Below are 25163 nucleotides of genomic sequence, written 5' to 3'. Positions count from 1 at the left end.
GGATAATAGGACAACGCCTGCTTATCAGTGCAGCAAGTTGGGGGCTACGGTAGACTGTGCATGTCTAGATAAGGATTAGTGCAGGTGTGTACACCGCGTGCGCTATACTTGCCGCTGGGTTCCCATGCGGCGACCTGTATGACCACGCACCCCACACCGTGGAGAAAACACTGCGGGTAGTTGTGATCACTATTGTTTGTTTATTTATGGCATAGATTATGGGTCTGAACAGGTTTCAAGTCTACACAGCTTTACGGATTACTATGTTCTTCGTGCGGTTTGTAGCATGCAGGGGCCACCAGTTCTTAGGGATGGACTGTGCCCTCCCACATATCGCAGTTCTGTTTCTTTTCTGTGGGAAATCCGCTCGAATGAGTGTGGATGTTAATATTTGGCAAGGGTTGTGTCCTTGCACTATATACTCTAAAGTAGCGCCTTCGGTCTGTGGTCTCACAGGTGCACTGGTTCCGTATCATGGATTACCGTGTTGCGGGGCTGGCTCAGCGGCCGTGTGGAGATCCACACGTAGTCCACTGCCCAATCGTACCTCTAGCGTGATATTACCAGCACCGGATCACCCCTTGGTCGATGTAATGTTCTAATGTGTATATAACTTATGTAGGTTGTCCAGCTACTGGCAGTTAGCCTGCCTCTGCTGTCAGCCTTGCTGTGCCCAATCGGGGACAGGTGTCTCAGACCTTAATTAAGTATTGACATTTTAGGTCGTTGTAGACATGACAGACGACCTGAGCTCCAGAGTCAGTGTTCTATGTCTCGCCTCATGTGGGGCCAGCGGCAGGAAGGAAATGCGGGGTAATTTCACCGGGACGCGGCCCAGGTTTAGGACACAGATTTGAGCAATCTAGTCAGAGCGTCGAGCGTTTGCCACGGCCCGCTTTGCTTAGTCCATCTGTGCTCTGCTTGTCATGCGTGGACCTGCCCTGCAGGGACTATGGAGCTTTCCCAATGCAACAAGATCAAGCCGTGGTGTCACCACCAGGATTTATGGGCATGTCTATACCCTCATGTTCTGAGTAGATGTTTTACATATCAGCCAGGTTCTTACTTTACATGCCTCTCTAATATGGGCAGTGCTACTTCCTCACTAACCTTCAGGTGCTGTCGGTACTCTCCTGCGTTGTGCCCAGGTCTGCTGTGCACTGTCTGAAGGGTCCCCCGTATCTCCTCCGGTGCGGTTTATGGAGGGGCCGAGCCAGAGTTCCCTGCCACCCAGTGTTGTCCTCCAGCCCTTCCTGGGACCGCCAGCAGGCCGCAAGCCACCCACAGCCACCAGGCGCAGCAGAAGGGATTTCGGCGCCTGAATCATTATCATCCTCATCAACATTTTCCACATTTGCTGAAGGAGTAGGGGTGATAGCCCTACTTCTCAGGCTTTGATAATTCAACAATCTTTCAATCAATTCATTTTTCTTTCCTTTAACAGGGAGATTCCTGTCCTTACACATATCTTTCAGTTGATCTTTCAGTTGATCTACTGTTAGAATGATGGTAGCGGAGCTGAGCAGCCAGGCTTAACTCAAGAGGGGAATGTGAGCAGTAATGATGTTACACAGAGGTCTACACTCACAGGTGTTCAAATAAACTTTTACACTCAAGGTTTCTTGGTTAAACACTTATTAATTTATTCAACAGTCAGTTATAAAACATTCACTAGAAGGAGGCAGTTCGATATCACACACAAATATACTTCAGTACTATACTCATTATGTTTCTGAGGCATTCACGCTACTTTGAAGGAGGAGAAAAATGGCATTCAGAATACTTTGAAAGAGGAGCAAAAAGGAATAGGTTCAGAACATAAAAGGATTACAATTTCTCACAGCAATTCAATTCAATAAGCTAGGCCAAAGTCAATGGGCTAAAGTCTTGGATAGGATAAACGGGTTCTGGTAAGTAAACGGTAAAGTCTCTGTAGAAGTTCTTAGAAGTAGTTTGGAAAAAGAAGAATTATATGTTGGTCACAAGCTGATAAGCCTGCAAGTTGCAAAAGTTCCAAGCACTTTCACCGCGAGAGGTAAGTACCTTCAGTCTCGTGTCACAATACCTTTCAAATGAAGGAAAAGATGCAGCTGAAGACTTCTGTTCCTGACAATTCCTGCAGATCTCGCTGTTCCTGAGGCTCAGTCGTGGGGACAAGAGGGAGGACGTCACACTGGTCACAAAGCTGGTACTTGGCAAATCTTCAATTCCGGTAGCTGTAGTAAAGCACACAAACTGGTGTCCCTCTCCCTGGTTATACGGTTTCCTGCAGCACTCTGAGGAAATTCAACCAGCTCCGAGATAAGGTGTCCAGGTGGCTTATGGTTCAAGTTCATTGGTCCCACCAACTCAAAGGGAGAAGTCCTTGAAGGGGCTTCTCTGTCGAGGTGAACTTGGCGATTCGAACCTGCAGCAGGGCTTCACCGAGCAAACCAACGGTCCAGGAGTTGCAGCAGCCGTCCTCTTCAAGCTCGTCTTCGGTTCTTTCATTCCACTGGTCGACTCTGCCTTCCAAGCCAAGAGACTCGCCTTTTATTCAGTTCTCTCCCATTCATTCCAGCCTAGCTGTCACTCACCCAGCAGGGTGGCTGTCCTTGCCGGACAGTCAGCCAGCCAATCATACCAGAGTGCATTTGAGTCTCCTAGGAGACTAAGCACAGGGGGTTTCGGGCACCTCCCTCACTTCCTGCCCACCCCAGACACTCGGGCGCCAGAGGTGGTCTTCAGTCCTGAAGCCCGCCAAAGGCGAATGAACAAAGGAACCAAACCTGGTTTGGCGTGCAGAGCAAAACTCTAGAAGGACCTTTCCACAAAGAAATGGTGAAAAAAGAAGACCGGGACCTGTTTAAACAAAGGGGACTCAGATGCCATCTTGAAAAACATTGCTCTGGCAATTTTACGCTACCGGTGTTTGCGGTCGGGAAAAATCATGGTAGTTCTTTGTAAAACCACTTCCACCAGCCATTTCGACAGGAAAGAGTCATGAGTATCTAGACACAGGGGATACTAAGTAACCTCTCCAGCACTCTCTTGTAAGATAGGGTGTGATGGGTCTAGGAATTTAAAGAGACTAGTAAAGTCAATTGCACTTTACTTACTCGGGGAAACAGTAGTTTCCCTTGGGAAAGCCTGAAAAGGTTTCCCTGTGCCACTGCATTGAGGGTGCTGTGTGATACAAATAAAAAGATGATGCCTATGAAGTTGGTTAGACTCCATAACCAAAGAAAACACAAGAGTAAAACACATTGATTTAAAAAGTTCAAAGTCCCAAAGATTAGCAAAAGAGCTGGAGGGCTCTAAGGTGGGAGGAATTGGCACATTTATGAGAATTCTTCTTAATACATGGGTTTCAGCTTGTTCGGGCAGGGTTGATGCTCTGTAGGGGTTCCCATCACCCTAGAGAGATGGTGGGGTGAGGGGCGCAATGATGGTGGGGCCCAGGACGACAGAACGATGGAATTTGGCCAAGAAATTGTCAGAAAACTCCTGTATTTTACTTATGCATTGCTATATTCCACCTGTTTCAACCCCCTATGGCACTTTTTCAATTTTTGCAAGACAGGGTTGGCGGCACTCTGCACAAATCTAAGAATAACAATGGCTGACATTTGGAAACATGTCTTGTGCCCCAAACCAATCATATTGGCTATACATAACGTATTCAATCTGAACATGTAATCGATTAAATAATCTGCTGTAAAATGAGATGAGAGTGAAACACTGACAAACAGACACCACCATCAAAGAGGAACCAGGAAAAACGAAGGCGAGCCGTATGGGGGTTGAAACAGAGCTTTATTCATGGACAAACCCCAGCACCCAGCAGGTCTCTCCCCCAGCCAAAAACTGTCTGGAATGTGGAACCTTGGACGTAGATAAACAGTCCAAGGTTCCATTACAACACTTCTTCCTCCCATACAAGAACAAAACAACCATAAAATAGCACTACATAATATAATGAACACAAACCCTAACCACACCCAAACAGCACGCACGCACACATACACCACACGCGCACACTCCAACCCCTAACACATCGGCAGAAGCATCAACCACATGCAACTTCGCTCTCAGAACACCTCTTGACATAGTCCTTGAATTTTAAGGGAAGCACCCTCATTCTTGCGGGACCATCACCAATCCCTTCCACCCCTCTTACATCACCATCCTCATCACCTGTAGAAGGAACTTCATGCACTATATCTGGCACGACAGGAATACAATCCATAACGCGCACAAGATCACCCACAGACACCACAAGAGGCTTCCTTCCCAGGTTCATCTCACTTGCCCTCTCCTGTCGCAACCGCACCCTTCTCAGGACTTCTACCATGTCCACTTCAGAGTGAATGCCGCCTTCCAGAACAGCAACTCTCAACTTTGAACCAGGTTTCCTGCCCCTCATGAGTTCAAAAGGGGAACAACCCGTAAACTACTGAAGGTGTGTGCCTGTAGGCTGACAACGCTTCCGATAATACCTCGGTCCAACACAAACCATTTGACACTGCCAATTGAATCGCACCCTTAATGAACCGATTCATTCTTTCCACTAAACCATTAGTGGAAGGATTGTATAGAGCGGTTTTGTGATGCCGTATTCCTAACTCCTTCATGAAATCTTGCATGCAACCCGCTACAAATTGTACACCGTTATCCGTTACTATGCTGGCTGGTACTCCTTCCCTGTGAAATACTTTGCTAAGAAACGATATCACTTTCCCGGCTGTGACTGTCTCCAATGCCGTGGCCTCCAACCAACGCGAGGTGTAATCAACCAACATGACAATGAATCTTAGACCACCACCCAGAACATCCATGGGTCCCATGATGTCCACTGCCACTTTGGACCACACATCCTCAAGAATCTCCACAGGGTACACAGGCTGTGCCATAGGTACCTTGCTTTTGTCACTCAAGGCACATGCAACGCACTCCTTCACCACCTTTTCCACCTCTTCGTCCATCCCAGGCCACCAGTACGACTCTCTTAACCTCCTCTTCGTCAACAACCTACCTAAATGTCCCTCATGCGCCAAATTAACTAACTTGGACTTTAAACTGCATGGAGGGATTAACCTCTGTCCTCTTGCAACACCCCATGGGCCTTCCGATAACTTGTGCCATACATTCTCATAACCCTTTCCCAGAACCTTGTCACCAAATTCCGACGCTCCGCCCTTAAGACCCTCCCTGCTCTTTGTTAAAACAGGATCAACGGCACGCTCCCTGTCCCACTCATCTTTGTCTACTGCAGGGAACACACTGGCTACCTTTTGTACCCTCTTCCCAAACCTCCTGGACATCCTTACTCTCACTGAACGGACTAGGCAATCGTGACAGACAATCTGCCACAGCATTTTTGGCACTTGGAATGTACTCCACTCTGAAGTTGAACTCCTGTAAGTCAGCCATCCACTTAGCAATTGTAGGCGAAACAGAAGACATCCCCTTAGTCGTTAGCACATACATGACAGGCTTGTAGTCTGCGCGTATTATATATGGAACACCCCACAGAAATGTTCTAAAATGCTTGGACGGTTACATAGCAGCCAAAGCTTCTCATTCTATTACAGCATGCCATGTCTCAGCATCCCTCAGCACTCTAGAAGCAAACGCTATGGGTCAGCATGCTCCATTCTCCCACTGCTCCAATACGGCACCCAAACCCACCTCACTGGAGTCGACGGTTAGCACAGTCTTGTTACTGGGACTGAATGACCCCAAGGACGAGGTGCGATCCACATCACCCTTTAAATCCTCAAACTCCCTCTGCCAACTCTCTGTCTACTCAAACCAGGCACTTTTCTTCAACAATGTTCTCATATTCACTGTTTTTTCAGCATAACAGGGAATAAACCTTACATAATATTCGGTCATCCCCAGAAATGATCTAAGCTGCTCTTTACTAGTAGGAGCAGGTGCCTCTCTGATCACCTTCACCAACTCTCCCTTTGGGCGTATTCCCTTCTTACCTAGCCTGTGGCCCAAATACGTTACACTTGGTACTCCCACATGACACTTTAGACCACTTTACTGTTAATCCACTCTCTTTCAGCACTCGCATCACCTCAATTACCCTGTCGCCATGTTCCTTGCGATCCCTTCCCCACACCACCAATGTCATCCTGGAAATATTCTACACCAGGCACACCGCCAAAAAGGGTTTGCATAAGCCTTTGAAACACCGCGGATGCTGATGCTAGTCTAAAAGGCATGCGGCGAAAATGATATGCTCGAAAAGACGTGACAAACAATGTTAGTGCATGTGACTCCTCGTGTAGCTCTATCTGGTGGTAAGCAGAAGATAGATCAAATGTGGAGAAACATGTTGCTCTTCCCACAGATGCCAACAGCTCATTGATATTGGGATCATGGTCAACCCATATATTCGCATTGAGTTCCCTCAAATCTACACACATTCTCATACTTCCGTCAGCCTTTCACGCCAACACCACTGGTGACAACCACTCAGAACCCTCAATCTCTTCAATTATACCAGCTTCCTGAAGCTTTGTGAGCTCACTCTTCAACCCGGCATGAGCCATCATGGATACTCTCCTCACTTTGTGAACTTTTGGTACGGCACCCCTCTTAAGGAAGATTTTGTGTGAGGAACCCTTAAGCCTCTCCAACTTTTCCGAAAATATGGTGGGAAAAGCTTTTCTGAGGTACTCAGCCGTAACTACTCCATCGGTCGGTGTCCCTTGCCCGCCCTCAACACTCAATACAGGCACTGGCTTCCCAGGGTGTATCTCTATCTCCAGGGCTACCATCTCATCCCAACCCAAGACGGTATCTCCTTCATGAGCAACATAGAGCTTGCCCTAAATGGTGCGCCCTCTGAATTCAATCTTGACCCAGTCATACGCCAGCACCTTGATAGGTACATGACCGTAAGCATACGGATTAATGGCAGACGGAATCAGGGAAGACAATTCCTTGCCATAGCTCTTGACATACAGTTCTGGGGACATCATAGTGTACGGAGCCCCTGAGTCTACAAGCATTTATAGCTGCACTCCATTTACAGATAGTATGGCCCACGGCCCTTTCCTCTGCACACTTGTTTGTTTGTTTATTTCTCATGCTCAACAACACTCCTTCGCACATACTGGGCCATGCACCCCGTCACAAACATAACCAACCACACTATCCGAATTTCCATCCGGATCCAGCATCCTCACTGTCTGTCTGTTCTCAGCAACAGTTTTACACATGCGAGCAAAGTGTCCCCTTCCCTTGCACTTCCTGCACTCTGCGTTTACAGCTGGGCAGTCTCTTGCTCCTGTGCCATGCCCCCTGCAACCACACCTCCTGCACATTTCTCTTGTGGTAAACGTTCCCTTGTTGTCCCTGGTGTACACGTTCTCTCCTCTGCCATTTTCTCCCTTGTTGGGTCTTCCCTTGCACTCTCCAGTTCCTTTCTTGTTCATTACCGCATGTACTGTCTCACTCCTTTCAGTCACTTCCTGTACACTTATCTGTGACTCTTCGATAGCTCTTGCTATTTTGATGACTTTCTCAAGTGGAGGATCTTTCTCAATCCACAACCTCTCCCTCACTTTGGCATTACTGGTCTTCATCATCACCTGGTCCCATATGTACTCCTCCAAGACGCCAGTGAACTTGCAGGTGGAAATAAGTGTCTGCAAGGCTGTTACATATACATTTATGCCTTCCCGCATGCCTTGAGCGCTAGAGAAGAAATGGTACTTCCCTAGTACCATTTTGGTCTCTTACCAAAACGATCCCAGAGTTTCTTGAGCGCGGCCTCGTACGCACTCACAGCGCCCTCTGCGTCCCCAGCACCAGGGACTTGTACGTCCTCACCTGGGAGGTGTCTGAATACACATAGACCCTCCGTTCCCTAACAGCTCAGCAATGCTGCCTCTTTATCATCATCATACCTAGCGCCTCCTGCTGCCCTCAAATAAACTTTGAAGGTGTCTATCCAGAGGTCCCAGGGAATGGGGGGTTCCACTGGATTGGGTAGAAATGCCAGCAGGGGACTAGCGTTGCTTTGCTGCATCCTTGACGTGTGGTGCCTGCTTAGTTAGCCTTGGCTTGGGATGGTTCGCAGTTGGGGGGGCTTCTCCTGAAATGCTTGTGTTCTATTGTGCACCTTGTTGGCAGTTGCTGGGGTTTTGTTTTGCACCACTTAATCAGTCCTGATAGTGGCACTTATTGGCCATTCCTACAATTAAACTGTCCTTCTTGCCGCCTCATGTCACCCTGTAGGTGGCTGCAATGCGGTGAGTTTTGCTATGCTGGAGTTTAACTTCTTTTAAGAGCGCTGAAACATGCTGAAACCCTCAGCAGTGTGCCCTGCAAACAAACCAAGCCGCGCAGCTGATCAGTCTGGCGCTCCGAAGTCAGATGCTGTTGGTTGTCAGGCAATAGCTGTGCGCACGTGCATGACGGCCCTCACTCCGGGCCGCGAGGCACTGGCGCTCGTGAAGGAGGGGCCTTCCTACTCCCTAGGGCTCCACCCTGGCAACTCCCCTTTGGGGCGGGGCTGTACAGAGTTCCCCCAGAACTCTCAGCACCTTATCTCGCCGATCCCTGCCCATTGATCAGGCGCTTCTGCGCCGGGGCGGGGGATTCTCCTACATTCTCCCTCCATGTGTGCGCGCAGGGGAATCTTCCATCACCTCCCTCCTGACACTCGCCTGATGCTCCGGAGCTCTTGTGCTCTTGGGGACACTCAGGCCAGGCCACTTCCCAATGGACTGGTGGTGCACGCCAGATGGGCTCTGGACCTCCCACGCTGCTGGGTATGCTGCAGTTTGCCACAGGCTGTTTCTCAAAAGAACTGGAGCTGCACGCGTGGTTCCTCTGCTGGGGTTTGTCATTACCTTCTTCAACGCCAGTGAAATAACTAAGGTGAGGCGCATGGGGGGTTGACACAGAGCTTTATTCATGGACAAACCCCAGCACCCAGCAGGTCTCTCCCCCAGCCAACAACTGTCTGGAATGTGGAAACTTGGACATAGATAAACAGTCCAAGGTTTCATTACAACAGAACCCCAAGGATCAAATACATATCTTTCAAATGAGGGCTTCGAAGAGACAATCCAACTGTAAAACATAGAGCTATTGAAGATGTTATGTGCCTCGCGTGGGCCGTCCTGATGACACCATAATGACTTCTCCTATGGAAACAATCCATCGATTGCTAGTTCCTGATGACCAAAAAACACATTCCCACCTTTTCCTCACTAACTCTGCAACACAGCATGTGTTTTCTACTTAGGCTCCTATACTATCAATGCCAATTATGTATTTCAATACTACAAATAAAGTATATCAGACTACTAATTGGATCGTAACTCACACTACACCACTTGTTTTGAGTATAGCTTTCATGAAAACAAGTGTTGTGAAGTACTGATGTAGTGTGAGTTAATGTTTAATTAGTTGTGAGATTAAGTATTCGAGAAATATTTCCTTTGAAAATAGCCGTTGCACCCTAACATTGGAATTGGCAACCTCTGTAGAATTTTCATTTTTTTTAGATTCCCACGCAGTGTTTGTACCTTAACTGTGGCATACCCAACGCTTGCAGACTTCTTCTTTTCATATGTAGTAAACTTAACTCTTTAAAAATGTGTTTATTTTTCACTGATTTTGTATTTTGTGTTTTTCCCATATCATTCCGAATGTAATGTTGTTGGGGCCTACTGTTGGTGCAAGTTGTTTTGGCATATTCGTGTCAATTGCATGCTGCCATTATGCGCTCCCTGTTAGTCTGTGCAGAATGCAGTGGTAGTAGTGTACCAACAAAAAGTAGTGGAACTGTGATCCCTGCAGGGGACAGAGAAAGCAGGAAGGGAGCAACGTGCCACACAGTTTTAAAGGGTTGAAACCATGATCTTTGATAGCCAATTGAGTTGAAACAGATCTATTTTTAACTGGAGCTGCTACTAGGTGTTAAAGTGAAGAAGTGTGAAAAAAGTGGAACTGTTAACAGTAAACAAAATAACATTAGTGGAACGCCGCTCCCGCTTACTTCGACCACTGGAAAAAGGTGCTCCCATACTCTTATGCCGCACAAGTTCTTCCAGTTTTTTTTGCCAGCAGTATACCATGCTTGCAGTGGATCCAAATGTTTTTTCTGTGTGGGTAATTGTTAGTGATGGTGTCTTTTGTCCTCATCATCCAGCGCATGTAGTATATGTATGTTGTTTATCTATGATGTGTGTTACTATTCTGCTCTCTCTTATTTTTTGTAGGGTATGTGTCCATAGATTCCTTCTGCGTGTGTTTATCCTGAATATTGTTGTCTGTAATATTATGGGCATAGGGTGGGTGCATCTGTTTGCTGTTGGCTATGTCTGTGTCGACAAGCTTCCTCTGCAAACCACAAAGTGGTGACCCAGGTCCTAATGCACAAGTACACATTTGTCAGTACATTTTGTTTCTGGAAAATGGCATATCTCTAGTTTCTCTGGAGTGTGTGTTCATGCTTCCTTTCCACGCGTGTTCATACTGCATATTCTTGTATACAGAATTCCCTGCGCAGGATGAGTGCACGTGCGTCTCTGTTGGTGATGTGGTCGGGTGATGTTGTCTGTGTGGGCAAGCTTGATCATCAACATTGGTAACACTGGACTTACTGCCCATATGCAATGATATATGTGTTAGGGAACTCATGTCCTCTGAATGGAGGTCCATTGTCAGACTTGATGATGTCTGGGATCCCCCACTCGCAGACCACTTCATCAAAGACTGCTGCAACTTGAGCAAACGCCATGGATGTTGTTTTCTTCACTATTGGAAATGTTGAGTGTTCATCTATAAACAGTAGCAAGTATTCCCGCAATTGGAGGGGGCCATAGAAATCCACAGCCACTATTTCCCAGTGGTGCTCAGGGATCTGCATTGGCTGGATTGGGACCGGGGCTTCTGCCCTGGCCGTGCATTGGCATGCTATGCAGTTCCTCACCCACCGGTCGACCATTGCGTCTAGGAACGGGAACCACACATGGCACCGGAGCTGACTTTTGGTGTTGTCCGCGCCACTGTGTCCTTCGTGAGCTGTCTTGATGACTTCTGACCAGAAGGTCGCTGGGATCATGAGTCTGCATCCTCTCAGGAGTATCGTCTTGTCTTTTACGGCTCGTTACGTATGTACCTTGGCCAATCTCTCCAGTTTGTCCCTGCACACCCCCGTATGGTTCAGTACAGCGCAGCGGTAATCCCTCCACTTATTGTTCTCTGTCAGGCTGATTGTGAGGGCAGTGGAGGGGTCTGCCGCTGAGGCTGATGCGACCGCTTCAATCGAAATGGCTGGTGGGTGTGCATTTGAGGTCACATAGTTAATGTACTCTGCATCGCCGGGCCTGAGCATTGTCTTGCTCGCCGGGTGTCTCGATAAATAGTCTGCCGGGTTGTTTTCGCCACCGGGCTTGTGGATGATGTCGAAATCGTACTACTGGAGCCTGATGCCCCATCGTTCAATCCTGGGAGGCATTTTGGTCCTGTGGTTTCCGAACAGTGACAACAAGTCCTGGTGGTCAGTGATGAGGGTGAACCTTTTCCCTATCCCAAAGTTGTGGAAGTGCTCGCACACCCACATGGCTGCAAGGCTCTCCTTCTCGGCCTGCGAGTAGGCCGACTCGGGCGGGGCGAAAAGCCCTGCTGGATTATGCCACGCTGTGCTTGGGGTGAGAGTCAACCCCTTTTGTCTGAGCCAGTATGGCATGGCTCCTAGTACCACAGGGCTTGCATCCACTATGATTTCAGTGTGCCAGTCCGGGTCAAAGTAGGCGAGTCTCCGGGCTTCTGCCAGGGCTAGTTTGATGGTGTCAAAAGCCTCCTGGCATTCGACTGACCAAGTGTATGGGACGTCCTTTTGCAGCAGGCTTTGCTGCGGCTCAGTGATGGAGGCGTAGTGTGGAATGTAGCGAGTAGAGCAGCCTGCCATTCCCAGAAACTAACGCACATCAGCCACCTGGCGGGGTTCGGCTTCATGCCATCTGCAGAGAAAATGTGCCCAAAGAACTTCAGCTTGGTTTTACTGAAACAACACTTGTCGATATTCAGTGTCAGGCCCGCTCCTTGGTCGGCTGCACAGGTTGCAAGCAGAGCGGAATCGTGCTCCTCGCGTGACCTTCCAAAAACGAGGATATCGTCACTGTGATTCAGGGCTCCACGCACCGGTCTGATGACTTGTATGATGGCCTCCTGAAAGATCTCGGCTGCCGACGAGATACGGAAGTTAAGGCGTTTTTATCGGAAAAGGCCATCACGGGTTGCAACAGTAGTGATGCCCTTGAGTCGGGATTAAGCACCATATGATGATACGCCTGGTTGAGGTCTAGCTTGGAAAAAAGAACAGCTTTGTTTAACTGGACGATCATATCTTCTATGCGTGGACCTGGGCGTCTTTCTCTCTTGATGGCGGTGTTGGCCATCCTCATGTCCACGTAGAGTCTCAGGTGTCCCCCTTCATTTGGCATGATCACTAACGGGCAGACCCATGGGGTCGGGCCTGTGGCCGCTTCAATGATGCCTTCATCTAGTAGCTAATTGAGCTCATTAACACAGTGGCCTGTAGGTGGGAACCTACTCTCCTCGGGTGCTGGGGGACAGGCCGGACTGATGCATTTGTGTGCAATTTGACAGACGGGCCTTTTATTTTACCCAGTCCCTTGCATAGGAGCGGGAATCCTGCCAGAATTGTCTCCTTCGTGATGGGACTTCCGGCCAGATCACCATTCTCTATTGTACAGATCTGATTCTTTGCGTCGCTAGTGGAAGTCGTCGAACGGATGGTGTCGCCCTCGTGGACGTGTTTGTCTATGAGTCCCAGACAGGAAGTGGTGCGGTAACTCAGTAAGTATTTTCCTTTGGTCGGGCTTTGAATCATATGGATGATCATGATGGTGGATAGCCCATTGTGTAAGAGACGGTGCTTGAAATGCCCAATGGAGTGTAGGGGGAGGTCAGCTCCCCATTGGAAGATTTTGGACACTGTTCGAGTCAGTGTTGTCCTGTCTGGCAGTTGCAGAAATTCCCTCTCCCCTATGATATTCACGGTGGCCTCTGAGTCAACTAGGAAGCAGAATTGTTTCCCACATATCTCTACGGTTATCCTGGGCACCTCCCTTGCTTCTCTCTTCTGCGAGATAAGATTGACATATTCGTCCTGGACATATTGGCCATAATGTTTATTCTCCTACTCCAGTCCGTGGGTTACCGCCACGTATTGATTCTGGCATGGAAGTGGTGGTCCATCATATACATCCCTGAGGTGCAGGGTTTGTTTGTAGGTTTCGAACTCTTGTTGGTCGGCTTAAGGGTAGTGGCCGTCCACTATTTTCACATAACGTCTCGCCCCTTGCTGGTTTGGGCGCATCTGGTATGTCGGGTTTTGCGGGGTCCGTTTGCACACCCTGTACTGTGGTGCCCGTGGTATGCGCAGTGTGGGGAAGGGCCTGCCCTCCCTACAGACTGATTGAAAATGACCTTCCATGCCACAGTTGCTGCATCTCTGGGCGAGCCCAGGGCATGTCCCTGATTGGGGAAGGCCATCCTGCAGCGGTAGCACTTCCTCTGCATTCTGGGGGCCGCCTGGTATCCCCCTGCAGTGCTCCTATCTCCCGGTCTTGGGTTGGCCATCTGCACCGCCGCAATGAGGTCGCCTTTATCTTGCTTGGGTGTGGCGCTCCCTGACATCTGGATAGCTTGTCTGTCCACTCTTTCAAAGATCCTGGCCATTTTGCTGACTTCGTCGATGGAGAGCGGCTTCTTTAGCAGTTGTTTCTTGAGTGTTTGGGATAGGCACCCCTCGATCACTCTCAGGCATATTGCTTCATCTAGTGAAAAGGCATGGAACTGGCAACGCTCACCTTTAATTCTCAGGCGGACGATGAATTCATCTACTGTCTCCTCACCTCTCTGGGTGCGTTGATTAAACATGTACCTTTCGTAGTCTCCGATAGCCTTAATCACGAGTCTTTTGTTGAGGGCAGTTATCAATGCTGCAAAATCAGGCTGCTCAGCAGCAGGGATAGTCTTGATGAGTGTTTTAACCTCAACACCAGCAATATTGAGGAACATGCTATGCAGCTTTTGAGAGTTCTCCTCACCCGCTGCCTCAACGAAGTTATTGAAGTCCTCTAGCCATTCCACCCACCAAGGGCCTTTGTCCGCCTGCAGGGTCATAGAGAACGGGGGCGACATGTGCCATATGGTGGCAGTGGATCTTGAAGGACGGTTCGGCATGGCAGGGGGTACTGCTGTAGGACCAGGCAGTTAGCTCATGATGGCTTCTGGGGTAGTTGGGGGACTGCACTGCCCAGTGTGTGCTCCTCAACTGCCAGTGGGTGTCAGCAGTGTCCTCTGGTGGTGGCCAACGGGTCAAACAGCTAGTTTCCTTGGCACGTGGTGGAAATGTGACCACTGAGAGTGGGTGCACGCTGTGATGTGCACACTGTGCAGTTTTATATTCAAATGCCCATGCAGACTTAATGGTGGAACGTAGATAGTGTTGGAGCTCAGGGGCTCATATAAATGAGGGCTGGCTAAGCCCATGTGATGAGCACAATGTGTAGGCTTATGTTCAGGTGCCCAGGCACTCTTAATGGTGGAGCGTAGACGGTGTCGGAGCTTAGGAGCTAATGTAAATGAGGGTTGGCTGGGCCACGTGTGTAGGTCCAAGAGGGGATGGGCCGCACGAACGGCCTGTGTTCAGGGAGCTGCATGGCAGGCTTGTGCAAATGGGAGGAGGATGAGGGGGGCCACCCACCTGCGACAGACATTGTTGCCTGCGTGCTCCGGCATGCAGGGAAATGCTGGCCGTTAGCGGGTTGCCGCGTGGCAGAGGGAGGAGATCTCCTTGCCCGGGGTCGGGCCCTGCAGCGTCGGCGGGATTGCATGCGGAGCACAGCACTGAACGCAGCCTGGATGCAGCTGCTGGAGCGGGCACGGCGGGATCCCCCGCGTGCCAGAAGGAGGAGGACTGGTGCCCGACGGAATTCGCCTCATCGCCAGTTGTTAGGGCTCTTGCAGCCCTCGGAAATAAGGATGGGACACCAGGGAACAGATATACGTCTTCTTTATTTAATCCCCAACAGGAAACTGCAACTCGCTCCCCTTCTCTCCTCCCCGCACCTACGATATCCCCTCACGTGACCCTATCTCTGTCTTAAAGAGATAGGGCTCACTAACAATATGTTTTTTTTTTTAAAGTGAAAAGCTTGTGTTTGGATGATAGCCTGAGTGGTGGCCGAGTACCCTTTGCCAATAGGGTCCCTGCAGGCAACAGATGCTTCTGCATTACTACTTTTACTGCCCTCAGAGGTGGAGTACAGAGGGGCTGTGTCTTATCGCAATGCATTTCTTCCTTCGACCAATCCCCTGTGATATGATATGATAGGTTATTTATAACACGCTTAATACCCAGAGGTTTCTAAGAGCAGACCTGGGGATCGAACCTGCACCCTTGTTTCCAGACCAGCAAACTACGCATTTGCCTGCCAGAGCCGCTGTGCCCGGCAGACCTGACCCTGCTGGGCGCAGCGGTCACGGTACACAAACCCTTCACGGAAGCACTGCCACAGTTAGCAACGGTGCCAGTGCTTTCGTGTCCCCACTCCCATGGGAATGGGGATTAACAAATATACCAGCGCCTGACTTCCCGGCCGCCGGACTCTTAATGAGGCAGTGAAACTGGGAGGTCAGGCGCCAGTAAATTATTATGAGTCCGATGGCAACCGGCTGGTAATACCGGCAGGGTTACCGCCAGACCCGTAATGAGGCCCATAGTCTTGTTTTGCATGCTCCTATACGGCTTTGTATATATATCCGTTTTATTTAGCGTGAGATGTGTGTGTACTTTTCAAGTCAATTGTATAAAACAATATTGTTTAGAGCGCCAAACATTACTGCCTACGTGTACCAATCAAAACTGAGAAGATATGTGGTCATTTGCCAAAATCACAAGCATTGTTCGATCCCATGATCCCCCCCCCCCCCCCAATGTATGGCCCTGCAGATCCTAGACCTTCCAGGTTCTTGCTGACACGACGTTAAGAGTGTGGAATTGCCATTGTCTACGCAATATGCATTCAGTTTCTGGACTGAGTCGTATAGCGTCTGTTGTACTAAGTTATCTTTTTGTGCTTGTCAACCGCTGTGCATGTACTTTTCACTTCAGGAAGACAGTGTGTCGCGGTTTTATTTCCTAACAGTAGATGGCGCTGCCTCATCACTATTACCCTTCTGCCCAGCGTGTTGGACCAGGGACGGCATCCTCTAACATTTCAAGCCTTTTATTTTCAGACACACTATTAAGAAAATACATTTAAGGTGAAATCCGTTTGGCAGGCTGTTAAATGCACAATTGAGTTATGCTATTGATCTGAAACCATACATTATACATCAGAAATATTCATGCGTGAGAGGTGACAGATGACGACGGCATTTTTGACTCCTTATAAATGTCTTTCTGTTTAACCTCTTTTTCTACTTGGCACGTCAGTCCACCGCCACCTGTTCTGTGGGGGGTGGGGGGGCGAGCTTACTGCCCACATCCCAGCTGCCACGTGCTGTCCAGGTAATGCAACGTGCATTGCTTCCACGCTTTTTTGTGTGCGACAAGACCTTAGGTTTTAACGTTAAGGTGATAAGGCCTGCAATAGGGCAATTTGTGTTCTAAATGTATACACAAAGCATCAGTTAGCTACCCATATCTATGCATTGTTTGAAAACAATTAAAATATGTAACAAAAAAATCAACGTTTTAAATTACCTACCATACTCGAAACAATGCTTTTTATGACACCGAAAAGTGTGCTTTTGTTAGTTGATTTTTTTTAATGTCAAGTTTCCCTCCCATCATAGATGAAGCATACTTTGCCAAACATTGAAAAACAACCAGGTTACTGTTTCATGCACTAGCCTTTGTGATGAGTCTTAAGTCTTGAAGGGGCATTTACAAAACCCATAGGACATTTTTTAGACCCACCCTGTTCTGAATGGCATTCTGGTATTTGTAGTCTATCATTCAATATGGTGGACAATAACACTCCATCATACTGTGGTCACAGCAGAAGACATTCTTTAGGTATGTCGGTCGCCACATGTTTAAAAAAACATTGCTTGGAGATTAATTTCTTTTGACATTCAAAATAATCCTCATCTTTAACTTTTGAATTAAAAGCATATGGTTAGTTTGGACAATAGAGACAAACATATACACCATAAAAAAGCAATTATGAAATGCTAGAAAAACAACAGTTAGCAAAACACAATCCCCTTTTTTTCCACTGCATTCCAAAGTCAGGCGGTGTTTTCAAACCAAAGTTGCAAAAGGACCCACGAAAAAACAATATTTCTACCAACTAGAGCTGGGAAAATATGTTCTCAAGTGCCTGGGTTGCAAACTGGTCTCTGATCCCAGCTCCCCCACTTAACCAAAGCGTGTGCTCCCAAGCAAATCATTCTATCTCACAAGGTCAAGTCTGCTGAATGAGAATTCCCTACAAGAGTGTCAGCTCACACTGTTCTCTATTCGAAAAGCCCAGACTTCTGATACTGTCCCATGTTTAATAATATGAGTGGTCCTTCATATATTGTATTTCTTTGTTTGTAGCTTGGTTTACTCCTGGACACTCCTTTTAATGTAACTTCCCATTAACCGCTTGTGTATCAAAGACTCGTTCTGTTACCTTATTTTCTGTGATGTGACTATATATGCAAATTAGGGGGGGCACACATGTTTTCGTGCCTGGGGCTCTGCAAATACCACAGCGCTATAAGAAACGTATTGTCCACTCTCGAACCAGTTACTTTGTCATACGTCTCAGTGATACACTTAGGTTTCTGGTGCAGTTTCTGTGCCTGGTCCACGTTTCCAGTCAATATGGTAGGCACTGTTGTGTTCATTTATGCTTTTCGGACACATGCAACCAAATCCTTATTTGAAGAATAACGCACCTGTCCCGTTGTGTAGTTCTGAGCTGGTTAAAGAATGAAGGTGGCATAAAATATGTCCGGATATCAGATTCCAAACTAGGACCTCCCCGTCATAGCTGGATGTTGCCAACAGGTTTGGAGGGCAGGCGGAAACACTCAAGATGTCTTCTTTATGTCCATTCACCTGTAAAAGTCACGTGACATGGTTACAAATTGTTTATTCCATCGTGCTATGGACAGGAACATTGCATCTTTTAGCAGTGAGGATACTGTTTTGTTCCTCTGTGAATTGTGTCTATTTTGCTTTCTCTCCTTTCAAGGCTGGATGAATGGGCAGGCCCCTGTCGTTCACAACAACTCCAGAACTGCATTGGTTAATAAATAAGAAATTAATCTGAGCACTTAGAAGATCTCTCAGATAACAGGAATCAATACTGATATGGCCACCGATCAATAGAATACAAATCAGTGGGCCTCATTATGGATCCGGCGGTAACCCTGCCGGTGCTACCGGCAGGTTGCTGCCGGACCCGTAAAAAAATACAGGTTCCTGACATCCCAGTGCCACCGGGCTATTACGGCGGCCAGGAAGTCAGGCGCCGGTAATTTTGTTAGTCCCCATTCCCATAGAGTCGCACAGGACTCAATGGGGATACGGGAGCACCGGCACCGTTAGCAACGGTGCCGGTGCTCCTGCGAAAGCTCTGCAGGCAGGTGCCCTCCCGCCGGCAGATCTGACCTGGTCCGGAAACAACGGTGCTGGTAAGCTTACTGGCACCGTTGTTTCTGGACCGGCACACTTATAATGAGGCCCAGTGTGTTTTGTTTTAAACACCATACTGTGATATTCGATTCCTACTATACATGGCAAGATAGTGAGCTCTATTGGAAACTGGTGAAGTCACATTGACTTAAGGTGATAGAAACACATTCCAGTTACAAAGTAGATGGTCAAAAGGAGGGCAGGAAGTCGGTATGTGGCCACTCCTGCTCAGCGTCTCTATGGATGAGGAGGGAGAGGGATTATTACAGCGAAGCGCAGACTTGCTCTGGAGTATCCCATCCCCGTCAGAATGTTCTCCAGCTAGAACAGCAAATCAGGAATAGTAGAATGAAGCGTCATCTCGTCATCTGGAGAGACATCACCAGTTACACATTGGCTGCTCCAAGGCACATTTTGCACAAAGCACCTATTCCTTTTAGATCAAAAATGGAGCAGCACATTTCAACCAACCAGCTCCAGATGGCTTGGCGTATCAGTCCACAAAATAACCTTGCATAAGAAGCATATGCTCACTGTGAATGAGGGTGGGTCTGCAGGGTTCTACCTGCTCCAAAAAGCTGTATCCCTTTTCGGCACCATAAATTCATGTTATAACAAAGTCTTTTTTGTCATTGCTAATGTGGCTTGTAAAACAGAGGAGGGTCTATCATAGGGCCAACATTAATGTGGCTTATTTAAAACCTCACAACAAACATTGAAGAACTGTATCAGACTTTTCCAAGGCCTTTGCCAACATTCTTTCGTTTTCTATCTGATCAAGTAGTCAGGACCCTTCCATTTTTCCTTCATGACCTATACAGTACTTGTCCTTGACACTTTGCCTCGGCAGGCAGCTTCCAATACCCTAAATGCCTTTTCCCCATCACTGGTGAGCCTAACAGCAAAGTAATTGCGCCAGAAGCCAGCCACACTACCCATGCCCACGTTTTTAGCCATACCCAACATGTTGAATTATCTACTGTCCTGCAGAGTAGTCACTCAATCCCGTCCCCAAGATGGTACCGTGCACATAGTGACATACTATACCTGTATGCTTTATGAGCACAGCATTGGTAACGTATAGATTTGAGCAATCACCTTGAAAAAGGGAGCAGGATTGGGAGCTGTGTTGAAACCTCTCCTGACATTTATTTTGTTTAATGTGACTGTTATGGGCAAAAGTGGTTTATAATAGCCTACAGTGAAAAACAATAATATTAATATTATGATCAGTTGCCCTAAGTAACATTTTCCATCTTAACAGAGGGACCAGTCAAGAGCACCTGGAGACCTTGAAAATGTAAGCGGTATAAATCACATTACCTTAATTATTTAAAGGTCTTCTGGAATATTGCCGGGGTTGGGAAAATTCGTGAGCAGTGAAGGGCCCCAGAGGTAGACTTAGTGAGGGACTTTTGACTTGGGTAGAAGCCGACTTGAACTGGGACATTGAGAACTGTGATACCAAATCCTTGGATTTACAATATCTTATTATCCAAACCCCTCAAGATCATCATGTTTTCCTATTTAACATATACAACAGACCGAGTTGCAAAACAAGTCATAAAGTGCTTGCCTTGAAACAGGGGGTGGCGGGTGGTACATGTCTCAATAGCAGGAGAATTTAACCTTCAGTTTGAGCCTCTCTGGGACATGTAGGGACTCTGTGAAGAGTAAGATCTGGCCTGGGATATTCCAAATCCTAAATCCGATTATCCAGTCAGAAGACATAACCAGGCAATTGAAACTACCTGTATCCTACATGACCTGGCGCTGTGGGCCTGTAATGAGTGCTTCAGCTTGACCAACCTGCGAAGGATACCTTCATTGGTATTGATGGTTCAAATAGGATCGGTTATATTCTGATTCTAGCTACAGACTGGCGTTTGGTTGAGAATTTTCAGTTGGTAAGTAGGCTGTCTTTATCACCGGCCATTGTCACCCTTCAATAAAGTGGACTCAACTGGAAGAAACAGATAGAATTCCGAACATTAACCAGGCTATTCTCTGAAATCTGGAAGTTCTGTGAGATAACTCCCTGCACTAACAGGTTGTTGCCGAATTTAAGACTGTCATTGAAGTTATTCGTCCATTAGTCACCAATTCTAAGCCAAAAGTGAAGCAGCACGCAGTAAAGACAGCTACTTGTTATGATAGCGAGTGCAGGGAGGCAAAGGGAGAGCTTGTTATGTATCTGAAGGGCTCAACTCCTGTGGACAAAAGTGCTTTGTGCACTTTGAGGACTAACTATAAAAATATTTTGAACCATAAGAAAAAAATATTTTTTAATGGACAATGGGAGGCCATGTTAGATGCAGTTAAGTCGGGAGATTCTGCAACCTTTTGGAAACATGTATCTACGGGAAGTGAAGAGGGCAAACCTGTTTTACAAGGCTGCATTGGGACGGGTGCATGGTACAACCATTTTAAAACACTTTATCATGAATCGAGAAGTAACATTCTGGCTCTATCAACTGCGTTATCTGTACAGGGCACGCCGCCAGAGGAAGGAGCTCAGACATTTGGTTTTTCGCTGAGGAGATTTTAGAAGCGGTAAGATCACAGAAAGGAGGGAAAGTCCCAGGCAGAGACAAGGTTCCTATTTATTTCTTCAAGAACAAAGTAGCTGTCTGGGCTCCGGTTCTCTGCTATTTCTTTAACACATTGATTAACCTTTGTATAAAAAGGGGTAAGAGATTCCCCGGCTAATTATGGTCCCATCTCCTTAACCTTAATGGATGCCACGTGGAACAAGGCTTTACTTGAGCATCTGCGTGAATGGGCAAGTGCTTCAGATATTATCAGTCACATGCAAGTAGGCTTTCAGGTGGGAAAGAGCACGATCGATCAAGCCTTCAGACTCTATCTTATATTACAGAAATATGTAGTCCTGAATAAGGCCAAAATATATGCAGTGTTTGTTGACCTCAAGACTGCGTTTGAAGGGGTCCCGCGTGCTTCGCTGTGGCAGGTGCTGAGGTAAAGACACATCCCATGCCATCTCCGAGTGCTAATCCAGCTTCTGTATACTGACAATCAAGCAGCTGTGCGGTGGGGTTTGGCAGGGGAGTTGCAACCCTGTTTGAGATTGAGAAGGGAGTTAGGCAAGGATGTGTCTTGGCTCCAATGCTATTTTGTGTGTATATCAATGAGATCATTACTGATCTATTGGAGTCTATTCTGGATCTCCCCAGGCTAGGCTCTGATAGAGTTTTGGCCGTATTTTTCACAGATGATGTGTTTCTATTGACAATCAGCCCTGTTGGGCTTAAGAAAACCTTGGATAGTTTCTCCAGGAAATGCAAAGACCAGAGGCTTGAAATTAACTGTGATACTGTGATACTGCCAATCTGGTAGTACTGTTACCACCTACCGGAGTGATAGAATAACTGGGATATTCCGACTCCACCTGTATGCGCACCCCCGCAATTCCGGAAACGCTGTTAACGGCATGATTTTAACACTGGCAAAAAGTGAGAAATGCTGGTGCTACAGTGATAAAACACGCCGGTAAAAGCAGATCCGGCACCCATCGTGACAGAAACACTGGCAGCAGTAACACCAGCCCTGGAAACAGAGACATCGCAGGAACTGGAAGTTGGCCGGTGGCCATTTTGGAAAATTCAATCCATTTAAAATCGGGCATTTCCTGTTGGCATCCATTCACGGTAACAACACCAAAATATCCAGAGGACCGAAAAGTAGGCTGCCTGAAGTGCGGCTCCGCAAGCCTCACTTTTCTAAGGCAGAACTGACCACACTCAATGACCACATAGATGCAAATGGTGAAACACTGTTTGGTCTGGACAACCGCCACACCAGCCAACGCTACAAGTCGGCCATATGGGAGGAGGTGAGCAGTAAAGTAATAGTGGTGAGGACTGTCCCCTGAAAGACTGCCGCAAGAGGTGGTTAGACCTGCTGCTAAAGGTGCGCAATCTCCTGGCAGCCCACCGCCATGAGTCCATGGCCATAGGAGGCGGGACAATCTCCCCCATAAAGCATATGCCTTGGGGAGACCGATGCAGTTTGAGAATGCATCTTGGGTGGTTTGAAGGGCATCGGATGGGTTCAAAGGCATTGGAGGTGCCGAGGACGGAGCAGGGAAACAAGGGGACGGTGGTGAGTACAACAAGCCACACCTGAATACCAAGCATCAGACAAATAGTGCACACACAACAGATCAGGGAAATGTGTCCATGGAAAGGGGTAGTAAGTGTGAGGTCAACATCAAAAGTCACAGTGCACACATAGATGACACGGGTCAGGGTCAATGTAAGCCATGCAATAGCGTCGTACACAAAAGTATCCATGTGCACAATGGCATGACTGGACAAATAGCACATCCTCAATGCACACACAACAAGCCACCATGCCATGAGTTCAACCAAAAAGAACATCAGTGCACAATTCACCCTCAAGACATCTTGTCCAGGCCAGGGAACATGCAATGTTGAATTTGTTTAATACCAGCGCATCGATGTCCCACACAGGCATCTAATCGCTTCGTCATCTCACCCTAACAGGCACATACACTGACAGCGATATTGCCATCCCATCCTCAGGCCATATGCGAGATCCAGTCAGGCTGCCCAATGCCCCCCCCCACATCCCTGGCAACGCCTGCTCCACCGACCCAGGCAGCAGGCCAGGACCAACAGCAACCACCACAGGCTGAGGTAGCAGGCCAGGACCACACGACCAACAGCCCCCACCATAGGCCCAGGCAGCAGGCCAGGACCAACAGCCACCACCACAGGCCGAGGCAGCAGGCCAGGACCAACATCCGACACCGCAGGCCAAGCCAGTGGCACACTCTAGGAGCACATATGAAGTGGCCATCATTCATCGGCCCCCGCCTATCAGAGCACCACCTCCGATGAGGCTGAGGCAGCAGATGGAGGGCAAGACACTTATGCCTCACCACGGCGCTCCACCTATCCCTCCCCCACCTTCAGTCCCTCAACCCTCCACCGCCGTCCACGACCACCAATGCCCACCATCCATGAGATGAACAAATACTACCGTTAGACGGAGGCCTTTCGCAATTAAATGGTGCAAATACAACGCCAGCACTGGACCGAATTCCGGCTGATACGTGAGTGTATACAGGCAACCGGCCGGAGCTGTGCCCATGCCCTGGGCCGCACTACTTCAGAAGAACACACAAGGGTGCCTACAAATTTGAGAGGGTTTCCTCCATGCAACAAACATATGATATAAAAATTGGAACAATACCCCAAAATAAATTAACATTAGTAACCTTAAGTCACATGCAGTCCTGGGGACCCTCAGGCGGAGAGTCGCCACCTGAGAGAGTTGTGAGAGACCCTAATGTGCAGGGTGCATTCAAAGGAGACAGAAGGATAGAAGTGAATTCTATCTCCTATGTTCCCTCTAATTGCTAGTAAGCGCGCTGGTGTGCCGCTTATCTAAAAGATGATAGAATACGGAAAGGAATATCTACCAGTTTCTAGTATGCACCTGCCTTTGATGTACTAGGGAAATCAGAAACCTCTCCTGTTACACAACTCGAGTCAAACCCACAGCCTGTTGCATGCAGGGTGTGAAATGACTTGCCAGTAAAACAAACAAGCTAAGTAGCTACTTCACTTGTATCCTTCTGTACATTAGGGTCTCTCCCAACTCCTGCATTACTTCAGCCCTCATTCTCCTGAATATGATCCGTGAGGGCAATGAGGGGGTGTCAGCTCTTGCTGATTCTGTGGCACTCTACCTGCAGGAGGGTTGCAGAATGTAACCTTGCCTGGAAGACTGCCTGACATAATCTAGGGTGGAATTGCTGATGAGAGTGCTGACGGAAATCACGGAAACTGAGACAGATGCTGGGATCTTTGCAAGGACAGCCAAATAGAGGCATGAATGTTGATGGCTATAGATGATTGAGGTGTCTTACCAGATCCCTATTTTCCCCGAGAGAGGGTCCAGAAATGCAGATGTCTTCCCTGAGTGCCAGCCTCGGAGACATTCTATGTAAGTAACGTGTCTAACTGAACCAAGCGTGGGGATTTGTTTGATGTAATACCTTCTGCTGAATTAATGGACAAGGGAATGGAAGTAGGCACTTTGCATTTTACAAAATAATAACTCAGTGAATTGCCCTATAGCTAAATAACACAAGTTGATTTGGTTAAAGTTCGAAATTAACTAAACCGCTCCCAGTATGAATAAGAAATATAGTAATTTAAAGTGAGTTCTTTTCCTAATTTCATTCCCAACCCCAAAACTCCCTCAAGGGAAGGGGTGTCCTTTTCTAAAAACTAAATTCCTAATAGTTCGCCATTCCTCAGACCTGGCCTTAAAGCAGAGGGGTGATAAATGTACACTGAATGTCAGGGTTTTTGGTGCTGAGGCAGAGAGATGTCTTGCTAACCGAAATAAAGTGAAGTCCCTAATGGAAATGTGCACCATCTATAGAGAGTGATAAAGTGACTCCTGGTAGAAGAGATTCTGCATT

The 25163-nt window shown here is 47.7% G+C and overlaps 1 protein-coding gene across 4 annotated transcripts in view; it reads right to left on the bottom strand.

Moving 5' to 3' along the window:
* The window catches only part of LOC138516177 (cilia- and flagella-associated protein 337-like), a 716411-nt gene that overhangs the window by 206913 nt on the left and 484335 nt on the right, over positions 1-25163 (bottom strand). For all 4 annotated transcript variants that reach the window (XM_069631108.1, XM_069631107.1, XM_069631105.1 and 1 more), the window contains exon 18: positions 17944-18106. In XM_069631108.1, the coding sequence (XP_069487209.1) occupies positions 17944-18106 (163 nt within the window). The remainder of the gene's footprint in view (positions 1-17943; positions 18107-25163) is intronic.

This window comes from Ambystoma mexicanum, chromosome 6q, assembly GCF_040938575.1.
Source record: "Ambystoma mexicanum isolate Mex_15411 chromosome 6q, UKY_AmexF1_1, whole genome shotgun sequence".
Taxonomy (NCBI): domain Eukaryota; kingdom Metazoa; phylum Chordata; class Amphibia; order Caudata; family Ambystomatidae; genus Ambystoma; species Ambystoma mexicanum.
The sequence above is the reverse complement of the archived record's forward strand: the minus strand, read 5'-3'. Positions and strand labels throughout refer to the sequence as shown.